Source organism: Mya arenaria, chromosome 2 (assembly GCF_026914265.1).
Source record: "Mya arenaria isolate MELC-2E11 chromosome 2, ASM2691426v1".
Lineage (NCBI taxonomy): Eukaryota > Metazoa > Mollusca > Bivalvia > Myida > Myidae > Mya > Mya arenaria.
In genome coordinates this window covers 1,864,506-1,890,467 of record NC_069123.1, presented here as the reverse complement: position 1 = coordinate 1,890,467, position 25,962 = coordinate 1,864,506, and the positions used below count along the sequence as shown (strand labels likewise).

At 34.9% G+C, this 25,962-nt stretch overlaps 3 protein-coding genes across 7 annotated transcripts in view; 1 reads left to right on the top strand and 2 right to left on the bottom strand.

Moving 5' to 3' along the window:
• The window catches only part of LOC128221482 (uncharacterized), a 31,260-nt gene extending 19,441 nt beyond the window's left edge, over window positions 1–11,819 (bottom strand). The window contains exons 1-5 of one of the 2 annotated variants that reach the window (XM_052930092.1): window positions 11,728–11,819; window positions 2,176–2,242; window positions 1,261–1,342; window positions 862–950; window positions 24–230 (exon numbers count right to left, since the gene is read on the bottom strand). In XM_052930092.1, the coding sequence (XP_052786052.1) occupies window positions 24–230; window positions 862–950; window positions 1,261–1,342; window positions 2,176–2,242; window positions 11,728–11,763 (481 nt within the window). In that variant the 5' untranslated portion in view covers window positions 11,764–11,819. Of the gene's footprint in view, window positions 1–23; window positions 231–861; window positions 951–1,260; window positions 1,343–2,175; window positions 2,243–10,006; window positions 10,299–11,727 lie in introns of those variants that run through there. The other variant, XM_052930100.1, reaches the window with a different exon arrangement.
• Window positions 11,820–12,080: 261 nt separating this feature from the next.
• LOC128205126 (octapeptide-repeat protein T2-like) lies at window positions 12,081–12,512 on the top strand. Its single transcript, XM_052906565.1, has one exon. The coding sequence runs from the start codon at window positions 12,081–12,083 to the stop codon at window positions 12,510–12,512; it is 432 nt and encodes a 143-aa protein (XP_052762525.1).
• Window positions 12,513–19,094: 6,582 nt separating this feature from the next.
• LOC128212460 (RNA-binding protein squid-like) lies at window positions 19,095–25,893 on the bottom strand. 4 transcript variants are annotated; one of them, XM_052917933.1, is made up of 10 exons: window positions 25,698–25,893; window positions 24,466–24,506; window positions 23,991–24,118; window positions 23,578–23,748; window positions 22,982–23,131; window positions 22,205–22,295; window positions 21,709–21,915; window positions 21,058–21,102; window positions 19,889–19,985; window positions 19,095–19,310 (listed from the first exon to the last, which is right to left on the bottom strand). In XM_052917933.1, the coding sequence occupies exons 1-9, from the start codon at window positions 25,802–25,804 to the stop codon at window positions 19,900–19,902; spliced, it is 1,026 nt and encodes a 341-aa protein (XP_052773893.1). In that variant the 5' UTR covers window positions 25,805–25,893; the 3' UTR covers window positions 19,095–19,310; window positions 19,889–19,899. The 4 variants fall into 4 exon arrangements, with proteins under 4 accessions (XP_052773893.1, XP_052773908.1, XP_052773901.1 ...); XM_052917948.1 differs by having other exon boundaries at window positions 19,889–19,970; XM_052917941.1 differs by having other exon boundaries at window positions 25,707–25,892.
• Window positions 25,894–25,962: the final 69 nt, after the last annotated feature.

Below are 25,962 nucleotides of genomic sequence, written 5' to 3'. Positions count from 1 at the left end.
ATAACAAACACTTATTTCATTACCTTTGAGACAGGCCCTTCTTTTACAGAAGAAAGGATGCATCTCGTCGCACGCTCTAACCATAAGCCCCTTCATATAGTCGACCAGAATACAGTCAACGCCGTGCATGTTTGGGGCGGGCTCGTTGTTAGCCCAACGTGGAATCCGATCGCTCGGAGTGTCGAAACCAGTAACGTTACGACCAATGTGGGTTCCATTCGTCTCGAAGCCTAAACGCATAATGCAAAAAGTATCAGTATTATTGGCCTCTTTATTTTAAAGCTGCACTCTCACAGATGGAACGCTTTGACAACTTTTTTTTTTATTTTTTGTCTTGGAAGGAGCCAATTTTTTGCGAAAATCCTATATATAAGATTGGTGACAAAAAATAAGATCGCAGGTTTTAATACTTAAGTTCAAAAATTGATGTTTTATGTATTTTTCCTAAACCGTTAGTAACGGTTTAAGGCATAAAACATCAATTTTCGAACGGAAATATGAAAATCTACGATCGGATTTTTTGTCAGCAATCTTATATCATTGGTTTGCAGATATTTACGCAAAAAAATCTCTTTCCAAAACAAAAATAAAAAAAAAAATTGTAAAAATGGTATATATGTGAGGGTGCAGCTTTAACAGAATTTTCCGTGTTTATTTTATAATAAAGGTAAAGAAAATAAAGCGAAGTATAGACTCGCACTACAAAGTACGTAATAAGTAATATTGTATAGTCGTAAAAGTTAATCTGGCGTAAGCATTTCCATGGGTAAGCACAAGACAAGAATCATGTTGTGAAATCTTCCTTGAATATTGGCAACAGTGGAGAGAGATAACACATCTTTACTACACATTCTTACTTACCCATCCATATGTTCATTCCTGGCGCGTTGTGGGCTATGACCTCGTCATATTCAATCTCATTCGCCAAGTACAGCAGATGAGCACCCTCCCTAAAAAGCATGTACCAGCATTTGATTGGACTTCTTTCTATAACTACGAAAATAGTGTAAAAAGACTTTCCACTGTTATATTCACAAGATCCGTGATCTGAATTTCGGAACACTTCTTGAGGCACACTGAAATTTTTTAGTGTATAAAATATTGAAATATTATGAAGGCCTGGTGAATTTTGAAATAATAAGAAATGTATTGAAGCGTTCAGTTATTTAAATACATATTTCATTCATATTAAAAAAATCTTATGAACGTTTTTGTTCTTCTTTACTTATATGTTTAGCTATTTCATGACGTCATACGTACAGGTTACACGTCGTGGACGCCTCGTTGAACGTCATCTCAACATCCACTTTCTTATAACAGTTGGCTTTGTGAATTATCCAGCCTGGAAATAAAGAAAATAAATTAAGTATAATATCCATTTAGACTTTTGGGTATAAATGCATTATCTAATACAAGGTGTTAAAAATAAATGCACTGCACGAAGAAACAGACCCGAATCGTTACTCATCAATGCATTTTATTGTAAGGCGTTCTAGATAAGGTATTATTTTTAAGCATAACACATCATTTCATTATATTCTAAGGCGTTTAACATGTACATAAATGCACTGTACTGTACAAATCGTTGCTTAAAATGCACTGTATTGTGCAATGCGTTACACACATTTTTATTGCCTTTGAATTCGCACTGTACTCTAAAAAGGGCCACTCATTAAAGAAAAATGAATCGCACAATAAAGAACTAATGAATGTACTGTACTGTTCAAAGTTTTCACTAAAATGCCCTTTTTTAAAACAACGGGCCTCTACGCATAAATGCTTTTAATGCATAGTAAAGTACTATATTATACAAGGTATTCTAGGTAAGAAATCACGTTACTTCAAAGGGGTTCTCATTTGGGTCAACACGTATTGCAACCAATGTAAACAAACAAGTTAGTGACAACAATTTCTAAATAACTTTGTTGACAAAAAAAGATATGAAAGTATTTCTTAGCCTATAAAAGACTATGCTATGTTCTGCTTCTTCACGTGTGAAATATTCTAGATTTGCTTGTATAGCACGTAATTCCTCACCCTAGTATTGCTTCATTGCATGAACAGAATCTGGCTTGTACAAAAAGATGTACTGCACTGTAATATAGGCGTTATATAGACTGGAAATTTGAAGGTATTGTTTGAAGTGTAAACATAAATAAACTGCGTTGTACTCACCATGAGGGCATTCGAATTCAAGCTCGCCCAATTTTTCAAAGGTACTATCATCTGCATGAACTGAAATCTGTTAAAAGGGAAATAATTGGAAAGGTACATTACAGTGTTTTGTTTTGAGATATAACAGAACGAACGTTATTACTGTATTCATATTTAATAATCTTATTCTCATTTTTACGACGTTATGAAAATAGTCGTATTTATTGCAATTAATTTTTATATAAATTCCAGGTGAAAAGCCTATTCGAGCCCATTATAAGATAACATAATAGTAAAAGAAAGTTTAAGTGGTATCGCCCTCTTCCGACGATTTGTTTCATATATAAATATCAAACTTCAAATTGTAAACTTGTAGAACTTTTTCTTCTTTTTCCGGGCAGAATAATACGATTATTGCGCGCCTATTCATGCAAATATATTAAGCAGCTCTACTGGTCGCACTAAATTGCGAATAATTTAGCTGGCGGTGTATGATATATAAGAAAGTGTGCACGAAAATATTGTGAAGCGCTGATGACCTACATTTAGACGGATATTCCGTATATATATAGGATATTATGATAGGATGATTTTCAAATGACCTGTATCACGTCGAGTTTGGTGTGTAAACACGTATCTGTCGAGACCGCAGGTAGAAACGGATACATGTTTACACACCGAACGACACGTGATTCAAGTCACCAGAAAAGCGTTTTATCGTAAGATTCCATTTATTTTATATCTGCCTTTTTATTTTTCGGTTTCAATTTCGTTTAAATTTACCGCCATCTGTCAAGTGTCACACTATGGATTGGAATGGCTTGCGCGTATGAATGTGTTACGTACTTTTGTGTATTGAAGCTAGGGGGGGGGGGGGCTACTACAGCGAAACGAAGTCAGAAATTACAGAATTCACTTTATTGAGCAAAATAAGAAGAAAATATTTTATATTTTAGCAAAATTAAATTGCTAATACAAAAACAATTTTACAGCAAAAAGCAAAGAAATGGTATAAATAAACTGTAATAACTTTATGTATACACTAATCGTCATTTCCTGTAGACGTAACGCGGCCATCTTTAACTAAGTGAATATTCGTGGGATTTTTTGACGATCAGAATATGCAAAACTGAGAGAAATCCTCTTTGCATTGGCGAGCCACTCATGTTTATGATAATGCTATATTTTATGAACTTCGAAATGGTTGCCTAGATACATCGGAAGTATTCTCTGCTTCGTGCTAATCCTCATGTTTCTTTGAAGAATCATGTTTACAAACTTAACATGCCTCTGGATCGTGAGTAAGGTTTGATGATTTTAAGTAAATAAAAGTTGTAAGGTTTTACCATGGTGTTTTGTCACGCTATTTTTAGCAACGGGAAAGTAGTTCCGAGATAACACACGGTACTCGCATGACACGGAATCAGAAAACGACAGTATGGCGATATGGATTTTTCAATACGGCGTGCTGTTTTTTCACTGTTTGATATGGAAAAGAATATTGATAGGCATATAATAAAAACACATTATTCTGTGCTAGTTTTTGTTATTGAAGAATATGATGTACACGCATAACTTTTTCGACGTACTTGTGTCATGAAAGCGCTGAACGGCTATAGTTGCGACAAGCATGCTTGTACCTTTTTACAATTCTATTCGCAAGCAATAAAAATCGAATCCAAAAAATCTCTCGAATAGCCTGAAACTAAAACCGATGAATGCCTGCCATTACCTAGCACTATGTTATGTAAATTGACAATTTTAATACAATTACTAAGTTTCAGAACAGTAACTGATAAACCTATTTACTTCCATCTCGCGAGTTTAATGCAAGTGAAGGTTAAACAAAAAAGATTTATGTTACGTTTTGACTATTTGAAGTTTATTAAGGATTGGAATTCATTTCGGTGGCATTTATGCGGTCTTCAATGCCCATCTTGAAATGGCAAGTTTTCAGCACACTTATTGTTATACAGTTTTTTCTCAAAATCATGAAGAAAGGCTTCAGTTTTACATACGATGGGGAACTACGCGCCATTGTATCAATGAATGGAAAAGGGAAGTACCGCCCCGTTTTGACCGTTTCATACAAATGCAATTTTATCATTACACAGAAAATAGTTCTGTTTTTTTTTGTCTCGTATTTTTATCTTTATTTAATCTTTAGAAACAATAAAAAGGAAAACTGTTTCATATCTTTCATTTAATGACAGCTCATGTCTATTTTTCAAACGTTATTATACTTAAGCTTTTACTTTAACTCGACAAGCCACTGGGAACAAGGGAACAAAAATGATATTTCACGAGTTTAATCCATTCAGGGAAGTAGATCATTTTTTTTATTTTTTTTATTTTTTGATATCATGCGTTACCTAATTAAATTTCAAGATAGTTCAACTGTTATTCTTTCCACTCCAGTTGTATTCCTGTTACCTTCAAGCTTCACAAAGATGAGTAAACGTACACTCAAATTAAATATCGTTTTTGAGCAAAGCCGAGTCGGACAAAACAATCAACATTGTGATGCCAAATCGTGTTTCAATCATTTCCATTAATTTGCTTGAAAAATTCACAAGTCCATCCGAATTTGTTCAGAACGAATCGCTGACACTCTTTTCTTTTCATGTCTTGAATTTCACAATTCAGTTTAAATACAGCGAATTCCTATTAAGCAGATCAATTTTCTGTTCTAAAATACACAAATACGTTGTATTCTTTATGTCGAAATATATGGACAGTGTACAAAATGTAAGGAAATACAAATTAGCCGCTTATGTTGCATTGTTCTCAATGTTTTCGATGTTAACGCTGAATAAAGCGCCGCCCGATCAGTCCACTGGTTATAGCCAACTAGCATACTAAATCTTACTGTGTTTGCCTCCCTTTCAAATTTCAAAAATTAAACTGTTTGAACGAATCAAAAATCATGATTACGTAGTTGATACTGCACTCCGTTAAATTCGATTTAAAGCGAAAATTGAATTCACGTGTGAACGTTCCACAGGCCCTGACCGCAAAATTGATAATCGAGTTATGAAAATAATCGCGGAAACCCACTACAAATGTACAAAAGTAGTACTGTGCTAAATATAATGAAACTCATTTAGTTCAAGTGTTCCGAAACCCATCACGATGACTAATTTAATTGCTAAGTATGTCATTGTTAACGACATTAAATAGCTTACATTTCTTTCTTTAATTCTGATTTGGCCATCTCATATTTTTTTCAAAAACGGAAATAAACGAAATGCAATGAAACAATAAATGCAAAGTACAATATTTTGTTTTCATTTATAAAGAAACATGTATATCAAATATATCTGCTTCATTTTATTTTATTCCAACAAAATTAGATATCGTAATAGTAATAAAAATAAAGTAAAGTAAGTCAATATTATGCAAGGATCATCAAACAATGCAAAATGGTAATATAATGGACAGAACCATAATATGCGACACAAAATCAGTTCAGTAATATTATTTAAAAAGCTTAGTTTACATTTTTTGTTTCTGGTTGCATGAGACCATGATCAAATACACCTTAAAGATCCGTGATGGGTTGGACCAACCCTAAAAAGTAATGCCAATTTTAAACTAAATGTTATCCTAAATTGATTTTCCTTCTCAGACTTCAAAACTATGTTTGATTATTTCACAAATATTTTGTTTTTAATTCTTTGTCGCAGTTTTCGCTTTTTGCCTTCGCTTAATTGTCAACATGTGTATACATTGTAAGAAACGTATCATATTGTTTTCACTTGTTAGTGAAGCTTGCCTATATTATATGGCAACGACTCAACAGTGTTTTCAATAGAACCATGTTTTAGAGGCATAGCGCTTGGTACAGTTTATCATACCGTGAAACTTGTCAAAGACAACCACACTTGATTGAAAAATTCTTTTTCGGTATAGACAGCTTTAAGCAGTTTAGATTACTATAAAAAACAAAGTGGAGATACACAAATAACATTGTCGGTATAAGGAGAATGATAGTAATTGCTTGCAGTTGCGTTTGTTGTTCAATTTATCTATTTTATTTTTTGGGGGGTAAAAGCTACTTTTAAAGTTCGTTATGCTTTCTACTGGCCACCAAGTTTTTTCTAACTTTTTAATCATTTTACCATTTACGTTGCAAGCATGGAACTCTTGACAATCATCAGAACAGCAGCTTCAGTGCATTGACTATTAGATTTGTAGAAGCGTAATTTGACACTTCTGCCTGGTAGGAATTGTATGTTTGATTATGTGCAGTATTTCGCATTTAATAGATTTTAAATAACGCGTTGTCACATTGGTACAAAGTTCTCTTCCCTTCAATACAGAATTTGTTAAAACAAAGTTTGTCTAAAACATTCCTCAGAAACTACTAACAGGAATTAAATTAAACTTCGACCATTAATAAACGACAGCGTGAGATTGTGCACAGCGCCGGAACTGTAACTCTGAGGTTCATATTTTGAAAGTAAATTTGCATATAGATTCTTTTTTGTCGAGAGCAGAACTCGGAACGAATTGATTGTAAATTTGAACATAAATAGATGGCAATGTAAGGCTGTGCACCTTTTAATAATAATAACTTATAAACTCTGGAAAACTTTGCTACGAAGCTATCTCCCCTTGTTAAATTTTAGTAACAGATACTTTGTCCAGACCTTCACTGAAACGCTGAACAGTTCATAGATTGCATCGTCAAATTGTGAATTGCTTAAGAATCATAGCTATTGGGCTCCTTGCTGTAGCTTCTACCAATTTACATTATATGTTATAATATAAAATGCTCCCGCTTAAATGTCTACATGACCTTCAGTGTACTTTCGTATATAATATATTAGTTTCATCCAGTAGAAGGTAATCATAGCTTATAAGGGCGGCAAGTAACAGTAAGTTTACGCGTACGCGTACACGTTTTCCAACTTATGAGCGCTGCGTCATCATGTGGACTGTGATGACGGTATCACAGACATGATGAATATCCCCAGACGCCGCTTATACACATTTAGTATATGCCTTTTAATTTCTTTTTTGTATACATAACAGTGAAAATACAGCACGCCTTATTTTGAAAAAAGTATCACCAGTACTAAGCATGCTAGTACGGGGTGTAGTCTAGGAACTTTTTTCGCGTCGCAAGTAGTATGTACATATGGTATTCAAAGAAACATGAGGATAAGCTTGGAACACTTCCCTATGTTTCTAGTCAACTAGTTGTTTGTCAACTTCCAGGAAGATGAATTTGTAACTTTAACCGAAACATGAGCAGCTAGTCAATTAAAAAAAGAGAATTCGCGTCATCCATTCGGAACACATCGACCATTTTCAATCGAAAACAACCTTGGACGGTTAACAAGGTTAGAAATCTACATTTAACCACACTGCAAGTACATCACGTCGTAATTTCAATTTAGCAGTTAAATTTAATGACTGTACTCCTGAGAATCTTAATTGTTTATGCACTAATACACTTCACTGACAATCAATTTGAATTTAGATATACAAAATACACGTTATAAGACTATAATTCATTAATACAGTCAAAACTCGCTATATCGAACTCTGTTATACCGAGATTCTGGTTATGTTACTTTTTTTTCGATGTTTTCGGTTTAGTTTGCATTCCGGTTATATCGAATAATCGTTATCTCGAAGTGCTTCTCGATGTCCCGATGAATTTGAAATAACAATATTTGACTGTACTATTATTTAATTTTTCACGACTTCTCATATAAATAATGTTACGGCATACATCCGAGGTTGTTTTCGATGGAAAATGGCAGAGGTGTTCCGAATGTCGCAAAACATAAGGGTGCCCCCCTCCACACACACACACATGCACACACACACACGCGCTGGTTTCTGTTTCGTGCACCACTCCCTTGCGTTCTGAATGCTTCGAATACCGTGTAAAACCCTCAAAAAAATAATATAAATGTACGTATTGGATGGTTGTAAAACACGTTAAGAACAAAATATTCATAAGAAGAAAGTGTGCATACGAAATACTCACGAGAAAAAGAGCAAGAGTTACGATCGTAGTCCTCATATGTTTACACCTTTTTAAAAGTATGCATCTATTTACTACCTGATCAGTTTAACATTTTTCTCTATAAATATTTAGGTAACTTGATAAAATGACACCCATTGTGAATACACCACTAAAGTTTATATTCCCTTTTAAGCATATCATATGTCTCCAAATTATTAGACTGTTACTCCGTTTATATCTCGAGGTATAATAAAGCCTTGGGACAAAATTGCCCGTACGAATAACTATCAGAGGTCTTTACAGTATTTCTAATGTTATTATACATTTATTTATGTGACAAATTGTTATGTTTCTTGTTTCATACACGATTATTTCTTAAGGGCCTTCCACAATGCATAGGGGGTGGGTAAATCCAAAAATTAAAATGATTACGTTGTTTCTTTTCAGAACAATTAATATTTTAAGGAATATACATCAATTGCAACGTGTTTCGGGGTAATAAGGAGTTGAGCAAATTTTGCGAAAAAATATTTTATCAGAGTTTGGATCGAAAAGCATTTGCATATTTTTTCGGAAAAGTTTATTTTGTGTCAAAATTCTCCAGTCAACTCAATGTTGTTGTTTTCCAATAGAAATGTAAAAATATTCTCAAAAATAATGCAAGCTAGTGGATAAAATTAATTTCGTGGTTACAAAAATGTAAGTCTCTTTTTTGTCGTCCGAGTAATCTTGACTATCATAAAAAAACATTGTTCTTTTGTAATAAGACATTTCCCAATAAATGTAAATGCTTCTTTATTGAAAATCTGATAAATTTTCATAAAATTTGCTCAACTCCTCATAATACACCTGCACATTTTCCAACGGATACATTTCAAGGTATTAAATTATGCTTGCTAAATATTGAACCTCAGAAATAAAAAAGGGTATATCGCCATATTTAACATACTCAAGTTAAAAAATGCTCATTAAACAACACACTTAATGTATATGAATGAGTTCATATCTTACAAACGGTAAGCTTTTGACACTGAATAGATATCAATGCATTTGGTTTTAAAGAAAAGCAATTATACTAATAAACAATACAAAGTGAAGTATGACAAATGAAAAATTTCAGGGTATTCTAAACTTGCCAAAATGTCCTGCCCAACATACTGTTCTTATATGTTGGATATTTCGGTTACTAATATTCCACAGAAATCATATGTGAAGAAATTCTGGATCCGGGCTCAATTACGTCATGAGTCTGAGTTTCAAAATATCTATATTATAACTAGTTTTAACAAAAGATGTGTTTTACCATCTTTGCTGCTATCAAGCATTTTAACAACAAAATCGGGCAACTTTTTGTACTTTTTCAAATAAATTTAAACTTTTTATTACTGCATCAATTTCTGTAACTTGTCAAGTTTATGACGGTCTTGACCAATTTGTTTCAATTTCATTATGGATGCCAAATCGCAAATTCGTTTGTATCTGAACGGATGACATCAGTCGTCTTTGAAATGTTTGATTAAAGAAATGACTGTTTTCATCATGAAGACTCCGTAAATCATCTAAGACATACTGATCAAATTAAATACTGTAAAATCCCTATATGCGACCACCCCGTTTTCACAACCAACCCGCTAATAAGATCCGATTCTTTTCAGACCCGATCGTAAACCCCGAAAAAAACGGGCATCCCGTTATTCGGTAATACGACCACTTACTCCAGTCCCTTTTAATTTATCACATGTTAAATTGATCCGTTAATGCGACGGCAGGCAATTTGTTGATACTAAAAGCCATTCTCAGTTTTATCACATTCTATTAACTAAAAATGAAACGTTTCGGGAATTTCTCTTAAAAATAAATAGCAAATACCTTTAAATCGACGAATCGATGTTAAAAGTTGGTGGTGGTCGTGTTTTTTTCCAATACTCGTTTATTCCTCTTCGTCGTCTGTCATATCCGTATACATTCGGAACTCCTCGGCCATTTTTTTCAAAAACAACCTCGGATGTATTTGGACGGTTTACATACTTAAAGAGAGGCACGTTTAAGTCCGCTGCAAGTAGATCGCGTAGTAATTTTATTTAGCAGTTAAACTTTATGTCTTAACTCTTGGGAATCTTAATTATGTTTGCAATAATACACTTCACTATCAACCAATTTAAACTTATATCAATAAATGCAACTCTAAAACACTAAAATGATTTAACGATATAATCCAAAAAAAATACGAACTACTTTAACTGATGTACCGGCATACATCCGAGGTTGTTTTTGAAAAAAATGGCCGAGGAGTTCCGAATTATCCGGATACTGTCTTCTAGTTCCATCGGTAATTTCCGTAATCACCCGATGCTATCTTAACCAATCATATAGCTCGACTGCCAAGACGTAAATAGGTTCGATAATATCCGGCTTAACACTTCCGGAAAACTCACCTTGCGTACCCATATTGTTTAAACTGAGCTCGAAGAATTAAGTTATGTAGTTAAATTGAAGTATGCTGGCACTGCATTATACATTCCAAAGTAGGGCAGGTGTAAACTTACTATGGTTTGCATTTCACAGAACTTGTTTTAAATGGTTTAATGGGTCAATCAATTCTACTGAATTCTTTAAATTTAATATATAAAAACAACACTTATTTACTGATGTGTTAATGCCATTGGCTATCGTTTCGCCAAACAGTACACTTACGACATTCGTTTATTTTTATGTTTTGAAAAGTTTGGCTGTGCTCTGAAACGAGTCAATGTTTCATTTAATAAATAATTAGCATTTTGATTCAGACAATATTTTTAAGTTTAAAACTAAACCTCGAACCACTATGACTTGTTTTCACAAAGAGTTAGTTTAATTCACTTTGTAGAGTATCATAAGCCAATAATGTTTATTGGTCCAGAAAAAAAAGTTGTCTCTCATATTGTTATCATTGTTTTAAGTCTAGATCTAGAGGAGTTGGGAAACTTATAAGATCCGATGCCTAAAGAAACTAAGGATGAGAGCAACGCGCATATATAACTTTCGAGTCAACCATGAGAGATTCTCTTTTACGCTTCTATAAAAGATAATTCAAGTCATGTCAAGGTGCCAGAGACGGTGACCTAAACCAGGCAGATATGCAAAAGATGGCGATGTGTAGCAAAATGCGCCTTGAAAGCCATTGAACACTTCATGTAAACAAAACACAAAACATTATAAAGACGCAACAAAAGCAGTTATTTCTTTCCGGTTTCCTGGCCTACCCTATTTCGCCGTATCCGACCCTAGATTGCTTTATTGGCAGCGAAATATCTGACCTTTATTATTTTATTATTTTTTGGACCAAACTTTTGCAAAGCTTCGGGGTTTTTTACACGTAAAAGACGCGTCTATGTACCCAGACAAAATGGTGACGGTTATCAGTGTGAAATGATATTCAGACACAATTCATTTAAAAAAGACTTACATTATGTCGTATATTTTGGCAATGAAATCGGAAGTAAATAATAATTTAGTTTTGGTCCAATATACAAATACTTTGATAGGTTATATTTTGGATGAATGTAAAATACTGTTTTTAAAATAATAAAGTATGTATATTAATTACTCACCAGCGACAGAGTAATAAGTACAACAGAGGTCCACATATTCTTGTACTTTCAAATCGATGCATTTATTAACTTCCTAGTCATATAAACACAAATATTCACATCCTGATCTCGCGTTGCATATAAGAAAGGAGTATGGAGTTAGACCGTATAAAATATGCAATAATAAATTTTTGAGGATCATATTTCTTTTTGCCATTCCCAATTTATAATTATTGTTATACGCAACTATGTCAGATTTTTTGAGTATCGAAACATTGATATATTTGCGCCAACATTTAGCTCATTTAGTTTACCATTTCAACACAAAATAGGTTTAAATTCATCTACAAACATCTTATTGTCACATATTATAAATGCAACCCGAGCGTAGAAAGAAGAGGGGGAAAGAGAAGGGGAAGAAAGAGAGGAGAGAAAGGGGGGTAAGAAAAAGGGGAAAAGTGAAAGAGGGGGAAAGAGAAGGGGAAGAAAGAGAGGAGATAAAGAGGAGGGGAAAAAGAGAAGGGGAAGAAAGAGAGGAGGGAAGAAAGATGGGAAGAAAGATGGGAAAAGAGAAGGGGAAGAAAGATAGGAGAGAAGGAGAGGAAAGAAAGAGGGGGAAAGAGAAGGGGAAGAAAGAGAGGAGAGAAAGAGGGCAAAAGAGAAGGGGAAGAAAGAGAGGAGAGAAAGAGGATGGAAGAAAGAGTGGAAAAGAGAAGGGGAAGAAAGAGAGGAGAGAAAAAGGGGAAAGAAAGAGGGGAAAAGTGAAAGAGTGGGGAAAAGAGAAGGGGAAGAAAGGGAGGAGATAAAGAGGAGGGGAAAAAGAGGGGGAAAGAGAGGAGAGAAAGAGGGGAAAAAGAGAATAGGAAGAGAGAGGAGAGAAAGAGGGAGAAAAGAGAAGGGGAAGAAAGAGAGGAGAGAAAGATGGAAAAGAGAAGGGGAAGAAAGAGAGGAGAGAAAGAGGATGGAAGAAAGAGGGGAAAAGAGAATGGGGAGAAAGAGAGGAGAGAAAAAGGAGGGGAGTAAAAGGGGAAAAGAGAAGGGGAAGAAAGAGAGGAGAGACAGAGGGGGAGAAAGATGGGAAAAAAGAAAGAAGGGGAAAGAGAAGGGGAAGAAAGAGGAGGGAACAAAGAGGGCAGATAAGATGCGGAAGCTGAGAGGTTGAAAGCACATAAGAAAGTGTTTGAGATTTAAGAAAAGAGGGGAGAAAGAGGGGGAAGAAAAAGAGGTTTAAAGAAGGGGGAGAAATAGAGGAGAGAAAGAGGATGGGAGATAAGATGCGGAAGTTGAAAGGTTGAAATCACATAAGAAAGTTTTTGAGATTAAAGAAGAAAAGAGGGGAGGGTGTGTAAAGAGGCAAAGAAAGTAATCAAGATTTGACAGATCTCGAAACATATGCGACCACATACACATGTACGATGGTGGCTCAAAGAGCCAGAAGGAAAGCAAGAAGAGAGGAGACAGATCTCGTACCATGCACGACCACACGTACGAGCGGTGGCTCTGAGAGCTGGGTCGAGAACCAGCGCCGCTAGTTCCCGTACAAACAAGATTTGAAACCCTGGGATTTTATTATAATACAAAACTTGAAGGTTTAAATGGCAGATGTATATTACATTTCCATGGAAATGTTTTTTGTATAAATTCTTGCAGTGGTATGAAAAAAAGCTACTATGTTATAATATCATATTTTAAGAGCTTTATACTAAAATGACAATTCTTCAAAAATGAGTTAATTGCCTTATTTTAGCTATTTAGTATTATTTTTATGCCTTCCGTTTTTTGCTTATTCAGTCTATTTATATTATTATTAAATATTCTATAAATAAGTGTATTATTATAATAACAATGCCATACAGTAACGCCTTTGGCCATCACAATAAAAGGTGCGAAAATATGGCCATGAATGAAAATATTACTGTACGTTGTATACTGACAGAAAATGGTAGATTAATTCTTGAAACATGAAGAGTTCTGAAACATTGCTGTATACAGTGCGACATGGAGGCACCACGCCGCCGCATACAGTATGCGGCAGACATATCACTGCCTTTATATAGGTCGCGTAACGGTGCCCCGCATAAAGCACCATTTGAAGTTCTTAAACACCGTATGAAGATGTTCGTTTATTTATTATTGACTGTTTTGGGCACATAGTTGATACATGTACAATAATTTTGCTTAGCCTAATGCAGAAAATGCATCATTACATGAGAAAGGAAATGATATTTGTATAGAAATGTCCTAAGTTTATCATGAATCGAAATTTGAAGCCAAAATTGTGAATTTTATTACACTTCATATCAAGCAGACTTGATTACATAAACTAGTTGTGTAAACCTCCGGCCATTCCTGTATATAATTCTACCATGCAACAGGTTACCCGGCTCGCTGAGCCTGAATTTCGTGATGATCTAGCCGTGCAAGACTTCGGTGGCAACCCTGGAGAAGCACGGCTTCCTCGTTATCGCAGGTGAATCATGGCTACCTCATAATCGTAGGTGAATCACGGCTTCCTCGGCTTTCTCGTTATTGTAGGTGAATCACGTCTGGTGAAGCACATCTACCGCGCTATCTTAGGTGATTCACGGCTTCCGCGTTATCGTAGGTGAATCACGGCTTCCTCATTATAAAAGGTGAATCATGGCTTCCTCGCTATCATAGGTGAATCACGGCTTCGTCGTTATCTTAGGTGAATCACGGCTTCTTCGTTACCATTGGTGAATCACGGCTTCCACGTTATCGTAGATGAAGATGAAGCGCGACTTACGCGTTATTATGGGCGAGTCACGGCTTTGGCCTCGCTAAAGATGGACCCTTTTTCCGCTTGTTATAGAACACATACATGTACAATGAAAAACAATCGACGCCTTTTCATCGTTATTAAAATGTGCCATAGATTTACTAAATTTGGGACGAGCCTGGGTTCTTAAAATAACCAGAATGAACCAGTAAACATTTTCTTTAATGGGCTGATCTATCGCCAAAAACTTGCGATCTGCACCCGGAAAACAATAACAATACCTTTGATTGACCATATCACTGTATCAGATGAGAATTACACGAAAGAGAATGGTATAAAATCGTTGTTTTGAGGAATAAAGTGCATTGAGCGAGTCGGTAAGCCTATTAAAAACGTGCTTTGTTTTCAGGATATATTTTAATACGCCCATGCTTCTCATCTTAGACAAGCCTCTTCGTAAATAATTAGCAATAATTTATTGCTCTTTATTCGGTGCACAAGTTCATTTCTAAAAAATATCGTTTTAACATAACAATGGTTATACTTACCGAATCGAGGACGTTTTTCACCCCAAACAACAAACCAGGAAACCTGGACGCACCTGACATTTCTACCCTTGTAATTACAAACGATACCAAAAAAGGTTTCAAAAACAGAATGCATTCCCGGATTCCCGAAATTTGCAGGTAAGACCGGACCCTATACACCATAGAGACAGGTAATTTAAGAGGATTTTATGAAATATATAAACAATTTGTAATTGTGGGAGGGTTTGTAAGTTTTTAAGCAAAATTGTTAACATTCATCGCATTCGTGTCAGAGAGTGACCTCCCTTGTTAAAATGAACTCGACGAAAATTTACCTGAAAGAAAAGTTGACATTTACCACAAAACCAAACAAGAGGCCCAAAAGGGCCTATGCTCTACTGGCATGGCTTTTGTGGTCATATCAATCCAGAGCATGTATGTATGGGTAAAAGGCAACAGACATATAGTTTATGTTTTGTGTTTGGGTTACCTGAAAACGTAGCACGTTCAACATCTGAGCCCAGAAAGTATTGCATGCCGATTAGTTGCATGAACTATTTTAAAATGTGCCAAGTAAAAGTCATCTGACAAAAAAAATGCTTTCAAAACTGTACTCATAGTAAAAAATTCTGTAGTTTTAAAAGTAAAAAAGGTTGGTCAAAAGGTCAATTTGAGTCAAGGACATCCTAGAACAACATTGATAAATTTGAACAAACATTCACAATCAATTGTGCTGAGATGGATGCACAAACACACAAAAAGATTTTCAAACCTTTCCAGATTTATGTTGACCAAACCTGTGAACCGTGGGTGTGGCCAGTAATGACACCAGGAGCATAACTTAAACATGCACAACCAATTTTGTTAAGATGAATGCGCAAACAACAGCACTTAAAGCTAATATATGGCCTTTGGGCTTTCAACAAGAACAAGGCAGAGTAATTCACAAAATCAACTGCAGAAGCAAAAAGCAAATTGTCTCTCAAAATCCTAGACTTGCAAATTGTCTCCCTTAACTCTAGACTTGAATTTACATGTACATGTAAACTTGGCTAAAAATAGAATTCGCTCATGCAAACATAGCTAAACACAGAAAGCATTTCTTTAAAACTTTCATGGGCCATAATCTGAAGACTGTATCGTGTTCACAAGCAATTGTTTACAGACGCACGGACGCACGGATGCACATACTACGTACACATTACCATCGCATAAGCTCTTCTGGCCTTTGGCCAGTAGAGCTAAAAATACGTAGTCACCGGAAGTAATATATTAGCGACATCGATTGTGGACAACCACTATCGATTGTTGCCGACATAACATTGTCAGCGACGATATATCGATTGTACTCGATAATCGTTTTATCACTAGCAGTTAGAAACCAAGGAAACCGGCTCGAGAGTGTTTTTTTTAAGCTATCAGCTTTCGCCATCAATCCAACTTAATTTAGTTTACTTTATTAATTGTATACTAATGGCCAAAAGTCTTGTCCGGTCTACAAAAACTAAAATATCCAATAATCGTGTCCGTTCTACAAAAACTACAATATCTGTTTTGATTTGGACATTAATATGCATTCAATGAAAAAAGATTTTTGGCATTTGAGCCAGTACTGCCGGTACAGTAATGTGTTGAAAATTGGCATTGGGGATTTGCAAGACACAAATGAAACCCATACCGGACACGACTTTCGGCCATTAGTATACTCAACAAAATGTTCCAATCGGCCTTTGCTTTTATGAATAGGTAACATATAATTCCGAAATCATAAAGAAAAGATCTTGTAAACAGAAATAACCCGTTCAGAATTTATCACAAACAACATTCTGGAATCTCAATCACTATCAAATTATCATATAACGCAAAACGCAGGCGCACGTGGAAAACGATACCTGTTGAACGTGCCCATCAATGCTTGTAACTAAGCGTAGTGGTGCCATTGCTGGTACCCACGAAATAGCAAGTGCTAAAAACTCGAAATCAGTAATTACAAAGGCAAAGTGTATCTGGTTCACGTGTGTCGTACTTTCACTGAATGATGGCGTTCATGAACAAATGCTTGGAAATGGCTCTTTCATTAGATTAATATTTAAGATTTCAATAGGGGATGGGACACACCTACGTCTCCCGCCCATTGTAACATATTAATTATGTCATGTATTGAGAACAAACCTTATGAAAGACCTTGACATTTTGAAACCTTGCTCAAGTGTATGGATGTACAGTTCAAACATTACTTGAAAAAAATAATAGGTAGGGCTATGTCAACGCAACTGCCGCCTGTGATACTGACCAAATGATGGTTGACCATATGTGTGGGTGAGCGATGCAGTACCAGGTAGGGGCGTGGGTCTTGCTCGCGACAAGTCTTCTTTATGTAAGAAGTACATGAACAAAGAATTAAAAAAACAACTCCGGTCATGACCAAGTTACAGTGTGGACAACGACCAACTTAAATAATTTGAGCACACAGGCAGTTTGTGTATACCACGTGACAAATTACGTCATATATGCTACGTCGGAAGGCTACATTTTGCTTCGGATGAAGACTTAAATCAAAGATAAATTATCCTTTACTACATTTTAAATTTTTAAAAGGGCAGTTTATGCCGCTTAAATAGCCCCGCCTTCCTTGTATTACCGAAGTTTGATAAGATGATTAGTTCGACGAACCTGTTTCCAAAATAGTGTTTTGACAGTGCTCCGTCAGACGGCCTTATTGTGTAAAGGTTTGTCGAAGTGTTTCAAGAAACTAAACCCTCAATCAAACTCTGGTAAAAGACCGAAGGCGTGGCTTCGTTAGCGGCGTAGACTGCGCTATGTTTCATTTAAAATGGTGAAGAAATAGTGGTTATCTTTGTTTTAAGTCTTCATTCGAAGCAAAATATTGCCTTCGGACATAGCATTTATGACGTAATTTATCACGTGGTATACACACACTGATGCAGCTCTCAATAATTGTTCAATGTGACCTTTAGTTTTAGATAGGGTCGTGCACATCGCCTGTACCTATTGAACACATTATTTTTCAAATCCCTCTTGCTCGACAAGACCAACTTTAATATAGAATTTATGAAAACAATCAACTGTGTGACAATGACCTTTGAGGGACCGGGGTCTTGCTCCATTTAGAAATTGAAAGTATGAACTACCTGTACATCAAAAAGATATTCACTGAACGTGTTAAGTACTAGTATCTCAAATACAATAATTTTCTCCACTATTCAACTTTACTAGTTAAATAACAAATATTTGCAACTATAACTTCATACTGAATTGACAGATTTATATTAAAAAATATTTTTACTGATTGATATTGACAACAGGCTGTCAATATCTTTCAACTTTGGAAGTTTTCTCCAAAACACTTTCAACTTAGTTTTCTTCAAAATCACAAGTTTGTAAACTTCCCAGCAATCGATCTCATTAGTTTTAACCCATTTCTAGGGAGTAATCTACTTCCATGGGTGAAAGTTTGAATTTTTCAAAATACTGAAAATAGGGTGTTTACATTGGGAAAAGCCATTTTTACAATATATTATATAGGATAAATATTTTCCAAAATACTGAATTCAGTATCAATACTGAAAACTTTCACCCATGTACTTCATATTAGGAAAGCTAAGCATCCTCTGTATGATCGAACTATTTTAACATCCATTCATTCATCGCAAATGAAACAGCCCGGCAACAAATATCTAGATCGGTCAGGTTGAAATTAAGTAGTTAAAATTCCTTATTTCCTTGCAGAACTCTTAACAAGAAGGAGGAAAGTTACAATGGTCTAGATTTGCAACTTGAGTCTGAACTCAGCTCGTTCGTAATCATGGCCCCAGTTCTCGGACAATGCAAGATATATTAATTGCACTTCATACATGCGTTCAGTTTTATTCATTTTTGCATCATTTACTAGTATGCTCTTTTAATATTATTTGACTCTATCCTCTGTTTCTTTCAGGCACATGTTTTAAACGGTTTCCAAGATTAAACGTCTAAGCTTCATAAAACTTTCTATTACAGCACAGACAACTCCCAATGGCAATTGACACAATTTAACAATATTACTCAAACTTTAAAATCGTATTATATACATAAATTGACGAAGTAAAACAAAAGCAATATAAGAAAACATCCACTTTATTCACATTTTTAAAATGATCTTGCAAGTTAATGTCCAGAACAATGATCAATGAAGCATTATTATATTCTTGTTGTTCAACAATGAGGGTCCAGCATCCATGCACTGGATGCGTGCTACACAATTACAACATGATGAGACGATGATGACGAGTGATTCAACTATGTACACATGGATAAAACGATGATGGCTCCAGCTCCTGAAAACACAAAAAAGTCTTTATATTGATTTAATGATCCACTTAGTTTTACACCAAGGGCTATCCCAATTAAACATGCAAACCATAGCAGGATGGCAGTTTCAAATCAGACAGTAGTCACAGTAACCGATGTTTAAATGGAATAGTCCTCAGGGTTTTAGCTCAAATTATGAACGGGTGCTGCACCTTTATTGGTAGAACCCTTCTGCCCTTTGGCTTTTTGAGACCAGCATGGGCACCTTTCTGCCTTCTTGGAAATTAAATGTTGTAGATGTTCAAATTGTTTTGTTTTTACTTTACAGCTCATTATAAGATTATAAATATGTACAAACTTAATATATCTGGCTGTTGAAATTTCAAAATATAAAAACACTTGCAATATTTCAAGTTTTTCATAGCCATTGCTTTCTACTTGATCAATGTTATATCATAACAATTAATTAGTTTTTTTGCCAACTAAGTATCACCATGATCAAATTTATTTGATGTTGGTGAAATAGGTATATAAAAAGATTTCAAGACAGCACTAGCTTATAAAACGTGTATTGTTGTACAAGTGATCAATAGTAACAACTCACCAGAAAAGGAACTAGTACGGCCTGTAGCCACTGCTGGCCCCACGCACTGGCTTGGGGGCTTTCCCGTAACCTGCTGCCTGACCTGTAGATCCATCAGCTAGATTTGAGACAAGGACAGAAAACACCATGCACAGTTAAACTACACCCACTCATGCATGTCACTTGACAACAAAGCAATCATTCACAAATACTAAAAAGTTCAATATAAATGTTGACATTATTGACAGTATATGATAGCGTGCAAATGCCAGTGTTTTAATAAAAAAATCTTCCAATTCCAGCTAAAATAAAACAGGTCCATTACTTGATATCAACATACTGAAAGTGAGGATATAATATTTATATATTTACAGGATTATTTAATCAAACTGCTGACTTTAATTCTTTCAAATTGAAATTTCATATTCCAAAGCCATATTATTTTTTCAGAGACTTCGCAAACATATATCAACTGCTATTATTCAGATACTGCACAATAATGATCAACTGATTATCATTTAATCTAAGAATCTATAAACCGTTACAGAAAATTATTAATTCTTGCACATTTAAGTATTTTAACTTTAACTGCTTCTAAACTTTGAAAGGAAATGTTAAATATGTGTGTTTAAGGAGTGGAATATGTTTCTCTTATTACCATCTCTTCAATTCATTGCAAAGCATAGAATACATCATTTTCTACAGATTTCAAAAGACTAATGGTTATCTGAATTACAATGTACGTTTCACTAAGTCCCACAGAAAATTCTATATAGAAAATTCGCAGGACTTTTCTACAAAATCAAAACAACACAGACATTGTATTTATAGATTGGAAAAACTTAAAAGTTCCAGTCACATTTTAGAGATTTTCAACCGCAATTTCACATTTTTATTTAAAACAAAGAAATTGGATTTCATTCTAATCCAAAAATAATGTGAATTGTAATTGCAAATGTCTGCAGTATTTCACTGTTGTTTTACATCAGTTTTGTTTTGAAATTTTGAAGAAAGAAATGTAATTATCACAAAACTTCACTTTGGTCAAAATTCAGATTGTCGAACATGATTTGAAAATTCAAAATACATGCATTAAACACTCCCACAGTTTACTCTACTTAACACGCAAATTAAACAAGTCTGTGTTGTGACTGGTTCTCTCTAGGCCTAAAGAGGGGGGCGATTCTCACCTCCAGTTTGGTCGCCATAGCCTCCCCAGCCACTGTAGTCATAGCCTGCAATATACACAAATACATTACAGGGCTATGCTACTCAGATTTTATTTAAAACATATGTATAGACAAGTGTTCACAATGCAAAGCTTAAGATCATATTCTTAGGTTATTTCTCAATGCTTATGAATTGAATTAGGCCACTAAAATGTAAAATCAAAGCTGCTGGATGGTTTTCTGTCATAGGTTTGCTTGAATTTTAGTCAAGAGCCCTGATCCATTTCATATTGAGAACACTGCCTAAGCTATATAAAATTGTGTCAATATAACAAAAACAAAGTTTGAACCACACAAAACCATCTTAATGATCTATGATTTTTTCCACTTCTGAGGATATAATTCTATTGTTCCACCAATAATTTTAAACTGGACTAAACCTGAATTGGTGTTTTCTACTTTCAGTCTAATCAAAATGCCAACAGTCTAGACAAATAAAGATGATCATTTGTAAGGCCAAATTGTTAGGATGTAGAAAAACTTTTTTGCTTCACCTTACCAGTGTTATTGTATTGTGCATGACTAAATCCTTGTATTAATAGACTACCTTATATGATCTACTTTTACGGATACATATTTGTACTAATTTACAGCTCTTCCTAAAACACTTACCACTTCCGTATCCTCCGTATCCGCCATAACCACCATATCCACTGTACTGATCATAACCTCCCCAGCCACTGTATCCATCATAACCTCCATAGCCACCGTATCCGCCACCATATCCTCCATAATTTCCGTAGCTGTTGCCGTATCCGCCATAACCACCACCGCCATATCCACCGTTGTAGTCATTCCATCCTCCATATCCACCCCAGCCTGTGTTAATGGCAAACATTTATCTCGATAATGTTTAAACTAAATGTTAAAATATTTGTGTTTTTATTCTTCAGAAATATGGAAAATACAAGTCATATTCTTGTATATAACCATCTGCTCTCATTTCTGAACAAAATTTAACTATTTTTCAGTTGATTATTGGCCAAGTGGCACATCAAACAAAATAATCAATTCAGCAATTAGGCATGCTTGTTATTCTATCAAAAGAGTCGGTTATAATGTCAAATATCACTACTTATGACTTTAATCTACTAGTAAAAGGCATTACCTCCTCGGCCACCACGCCCCCTATCTCCACCCCTGAAGAAACCTCCCCTTCCTCGTCCACGCTGTCCGGGAGTTGCCTTCTTAATTTCAATCTGAAAAGACACACTTGTGTACAATAAACTGCCAATACTAGTTTTCGAGTTTGATCAGTGATCAAAATCCTTGGACGTAGAAGACTTACATTTACAAAGAACTCATATCCATGGCCATATCTCGTGTAAACTGTAATTACTTAAACCTGTTGAAAAATAGAAGACATGTTATAAAAGGGGGATTCTATATGAATGAACTAAAAGCAAAGGGTCTCGAGCAGCGATTTTTACGAAAAAGGCTACTTCTTTAACCCCATGTTAACAAGGCTTTGGTGAAACTGTATTACGAAGTGTCTTTTATTACGTCAACCTAAGGTACCTCCAAGGAGACCTGATGTTGCCACATTTCAGCCTCTAGGTCTCCAACTCAGTTCTTTGTACGACTGCTGTAAGATGAACAAGAACACCTGGTCAGACACAATCGTTTTACCACTTTACGTTTGAGGCTTTTAATAGAGCACCAGCTTAAGAGCGTACCTTTTACTATACCTTAATAGGGCCAACTGACTTTACGAGTAGCTTAAATACCCCTACCATGGATTATAAGTTGATTCACTGTAAAAAAAGCCAGTGCAAAAAATAATGATAGTATAAAATTCTATGCATGGAACAAAAGATGCTAGTTTACCTGATCACTGGACCTGAAATTTAATTATTAAATTTATATCTGTCCATTTGGTACATACCTCGTCACTGCCAAGTGAGTGTTTGAACTCTGGATTTTCAGTCGAGTGATTTAAAACTTTGTCTACAGATTCTTCATTCTTAAACTCCACAAAGACAAAGTTACGTCTCTGTTCCTTTTCCTTGTCAAAGGGGGCTTCAACTTTCTCCACCTAAAACAAACATAATAAAATTAGGGCAAGTATAAAATGCCTTTCATTTCGGGTAAGAAGTTACAAGTATTTCTACAGTGGTTTCCAGAACTGACCAAACAATCATCTTCGTCTTTATCAACAATCAGACACTGTCTATAAAGAAGAGCAAAGCAGAACTTTCTGGAAACTCAACTGTTATGAATACCAATGTTTAAGAACTTCAACCTGGGTTAAGTTGGAAAAATCCAAAATACTTGAAATGCCATTTTTGCAGTACATATATATGAAATAAAAAATATCCAAATACTTAGAAATACAGTCCTAAAATTGTTCATCCATGCATCAATGTCATGGACAGAAATCTTATTACTCGCTTTAATCCCCTTCCTTTGTCTTAACTTCATATAAATAAATACTGTTGAAACCAAACCAATGCTATGACCGTTATCTTGTTATCTAATTACCTCTCCCCACTGTCCAAAGTATTCTTTGATTTCTTCTTCTGAAACAGCCGGGTCCACTTTGGCGACGTAGATCTTTTTGATTGGTGGGTCCTGGAACCTGCCTTTTGGATTTGCCCGCTTGGGATCAATTGTTTTATTCTGTAGTACATGTTTTTCTTCTTGTGATAAAACCTGTCAGCAGATGAGAGAAATGAGCACATGATAACATATAATACATGCTGTAACAGAATCCTTGTAAACAGGCATAAAACAAATCTGAAAAACGCTTCATTTGGTGGCCACTTTGTGTTCCTTTCCAATTATATATATATAAATCTGTCAAATAGTGTTACCACATAAAACAATCACAAAATGCAAGCATCTCTATAAATATGATTATCATCAAAAAATGAGGTGAAATATGTATATATTACCTTCTCGACAGCTTCTGCACTTTCAAAGACCACAAAACCAAATCCCCTTGACCTCATGGTTTCCAAGTCTTTCTTCAAGTTACAGCTAGCAACTTTGCCATATTTTTCAAAGTATTCCTTCAGGTCATCTGAAAAAAATCATGAAAAGCCAATTAGTGTTTTCTTACTTGGAAACTTAGTATTTCTCATTTTGGGTGGATCCATTTACAGCAAGAGCCATACAAAGCCAGCACTATATTTCTTTTACTTTCAACTTTTGCTGTTTTTTTATATTATAACATAGTATCAAAAAGTATGTTTGAGCAACATGGCTTTACATTTCCATCCTTTTCCTTTTAATTACATGGCAATGAAACAATCCAAAGCATTGATTATGAATATTATGTCACAGTTGCCTCAATAACAAACTGAACAGGTTCTTAAAAAGCCATAAAACTAGCCAAAAAAAACAGAGACAAATTTCTAAGTCACTTACTTTCTGTTGTTTCCCAGCTTAATCCTCCAACAAAAAGTTTCCTGGAAGTAAAAAATACCATGATAGAGTGCAAAAAGCAGTACACCAATATAATCAGGTAAGAGAATGAGTTAGTTTTTATTGATTTTCAGTATATCCACTGATCATCAGCCATGTTATTTGATCAAACAGTAAATTCACAGACATGAAAATATTGTGAAAGGAGAATTTTATTAACATGTGTCATATGACATTTAAAAAAAATGTCCATCAAACAACCTGAAATGTTTCTGTTAAACAATAAATACTATTGTGCAAACATTAAAAAGGTGTGAAGATTATTCCAATATATTCATTGATAATCCACTAAACTACTTCATTACTAGACTAGTTTTCTAGAGGTACACAGATTTTATGTTATTTTATGACTTATATGTTATGTTATGACTGACTTAAATCAAGTTGACTTCACGCATCAGGATTTCTCTTCCTCAAAACTGTGCAATGATTACCAGGACATTCTGTTTCTGGGCACAATGAAACTAAAGTTTACATTCACATTACTGCACAAAAGAGACCTATGTTACATATTCCGAAATCAGGCATGCATTCTTTAATTAATTAATCAGAATTAAAGGAATGCAAATCACTTGTTTTAATTATTTTAGTATTAAAGGCACACATTAAAAGTTCATGCAAAAATTATTTTTGATTGATTTTAATGTTTTTCCTGTGTCACTCCGTTGACATAAAACATTAAATGATGAAAGAATATGATTTCCTTACAAACAAAAAATATTAATCTTAAAAAGTGGCCTCTCTAAATTAATAGCTACATGGCCACAAATTTCAATGTTAAAAAATCTCCAGAAATCAAAAACATCGTTTATCATTTGTCGACCTCTGTAATCTAAAACAGAATTTTGCAGACTGCAAAAGATGAACTATTTCATCAAAAGTGAGTAAAACGGCTAGATGTACTTCTTAAAAAGTTATGCAAAAATACAATTACCAGCATTTCTTTTGTTACAAAGACTCGCAGAAAGGCCCGACATAATTCGGTAGAGAAAATATCAAAATTCAAAACATCGAACTCCTTAAAATATCGCAGGCAAGGATTAATAATATTTGTATTTATGGTATCACAATGGCAAAGAAGTCAATGCTCAACCTAAATATCGATATATTTAATTTATTTCAATGATAAGAAAAATGGCGGCCACGTGAAGATTGTAAATACAAGCCTTTCTTACAAATAGTACCTGTCATCATCAGATTCTTGTGGGTTCCCTCCGTTCGCTGAGCCACCGTCTGATTGCTGCATTTCCCCCATGCTCTCTGTTTGCTGTTCTTCTGCCATCTTTTGAGTTATAAAAATAAAAGTTTCAGATGTTCTGTAATGGCGGTATGTGTGGATGAGCACGCGCTACAACTACTTTTCCATTGGTTAATTTAATCATGTGTCTTTTATTGCACATGCGCAGTTCACAAACACAGAATTAGTGGAAGTTAACCTTA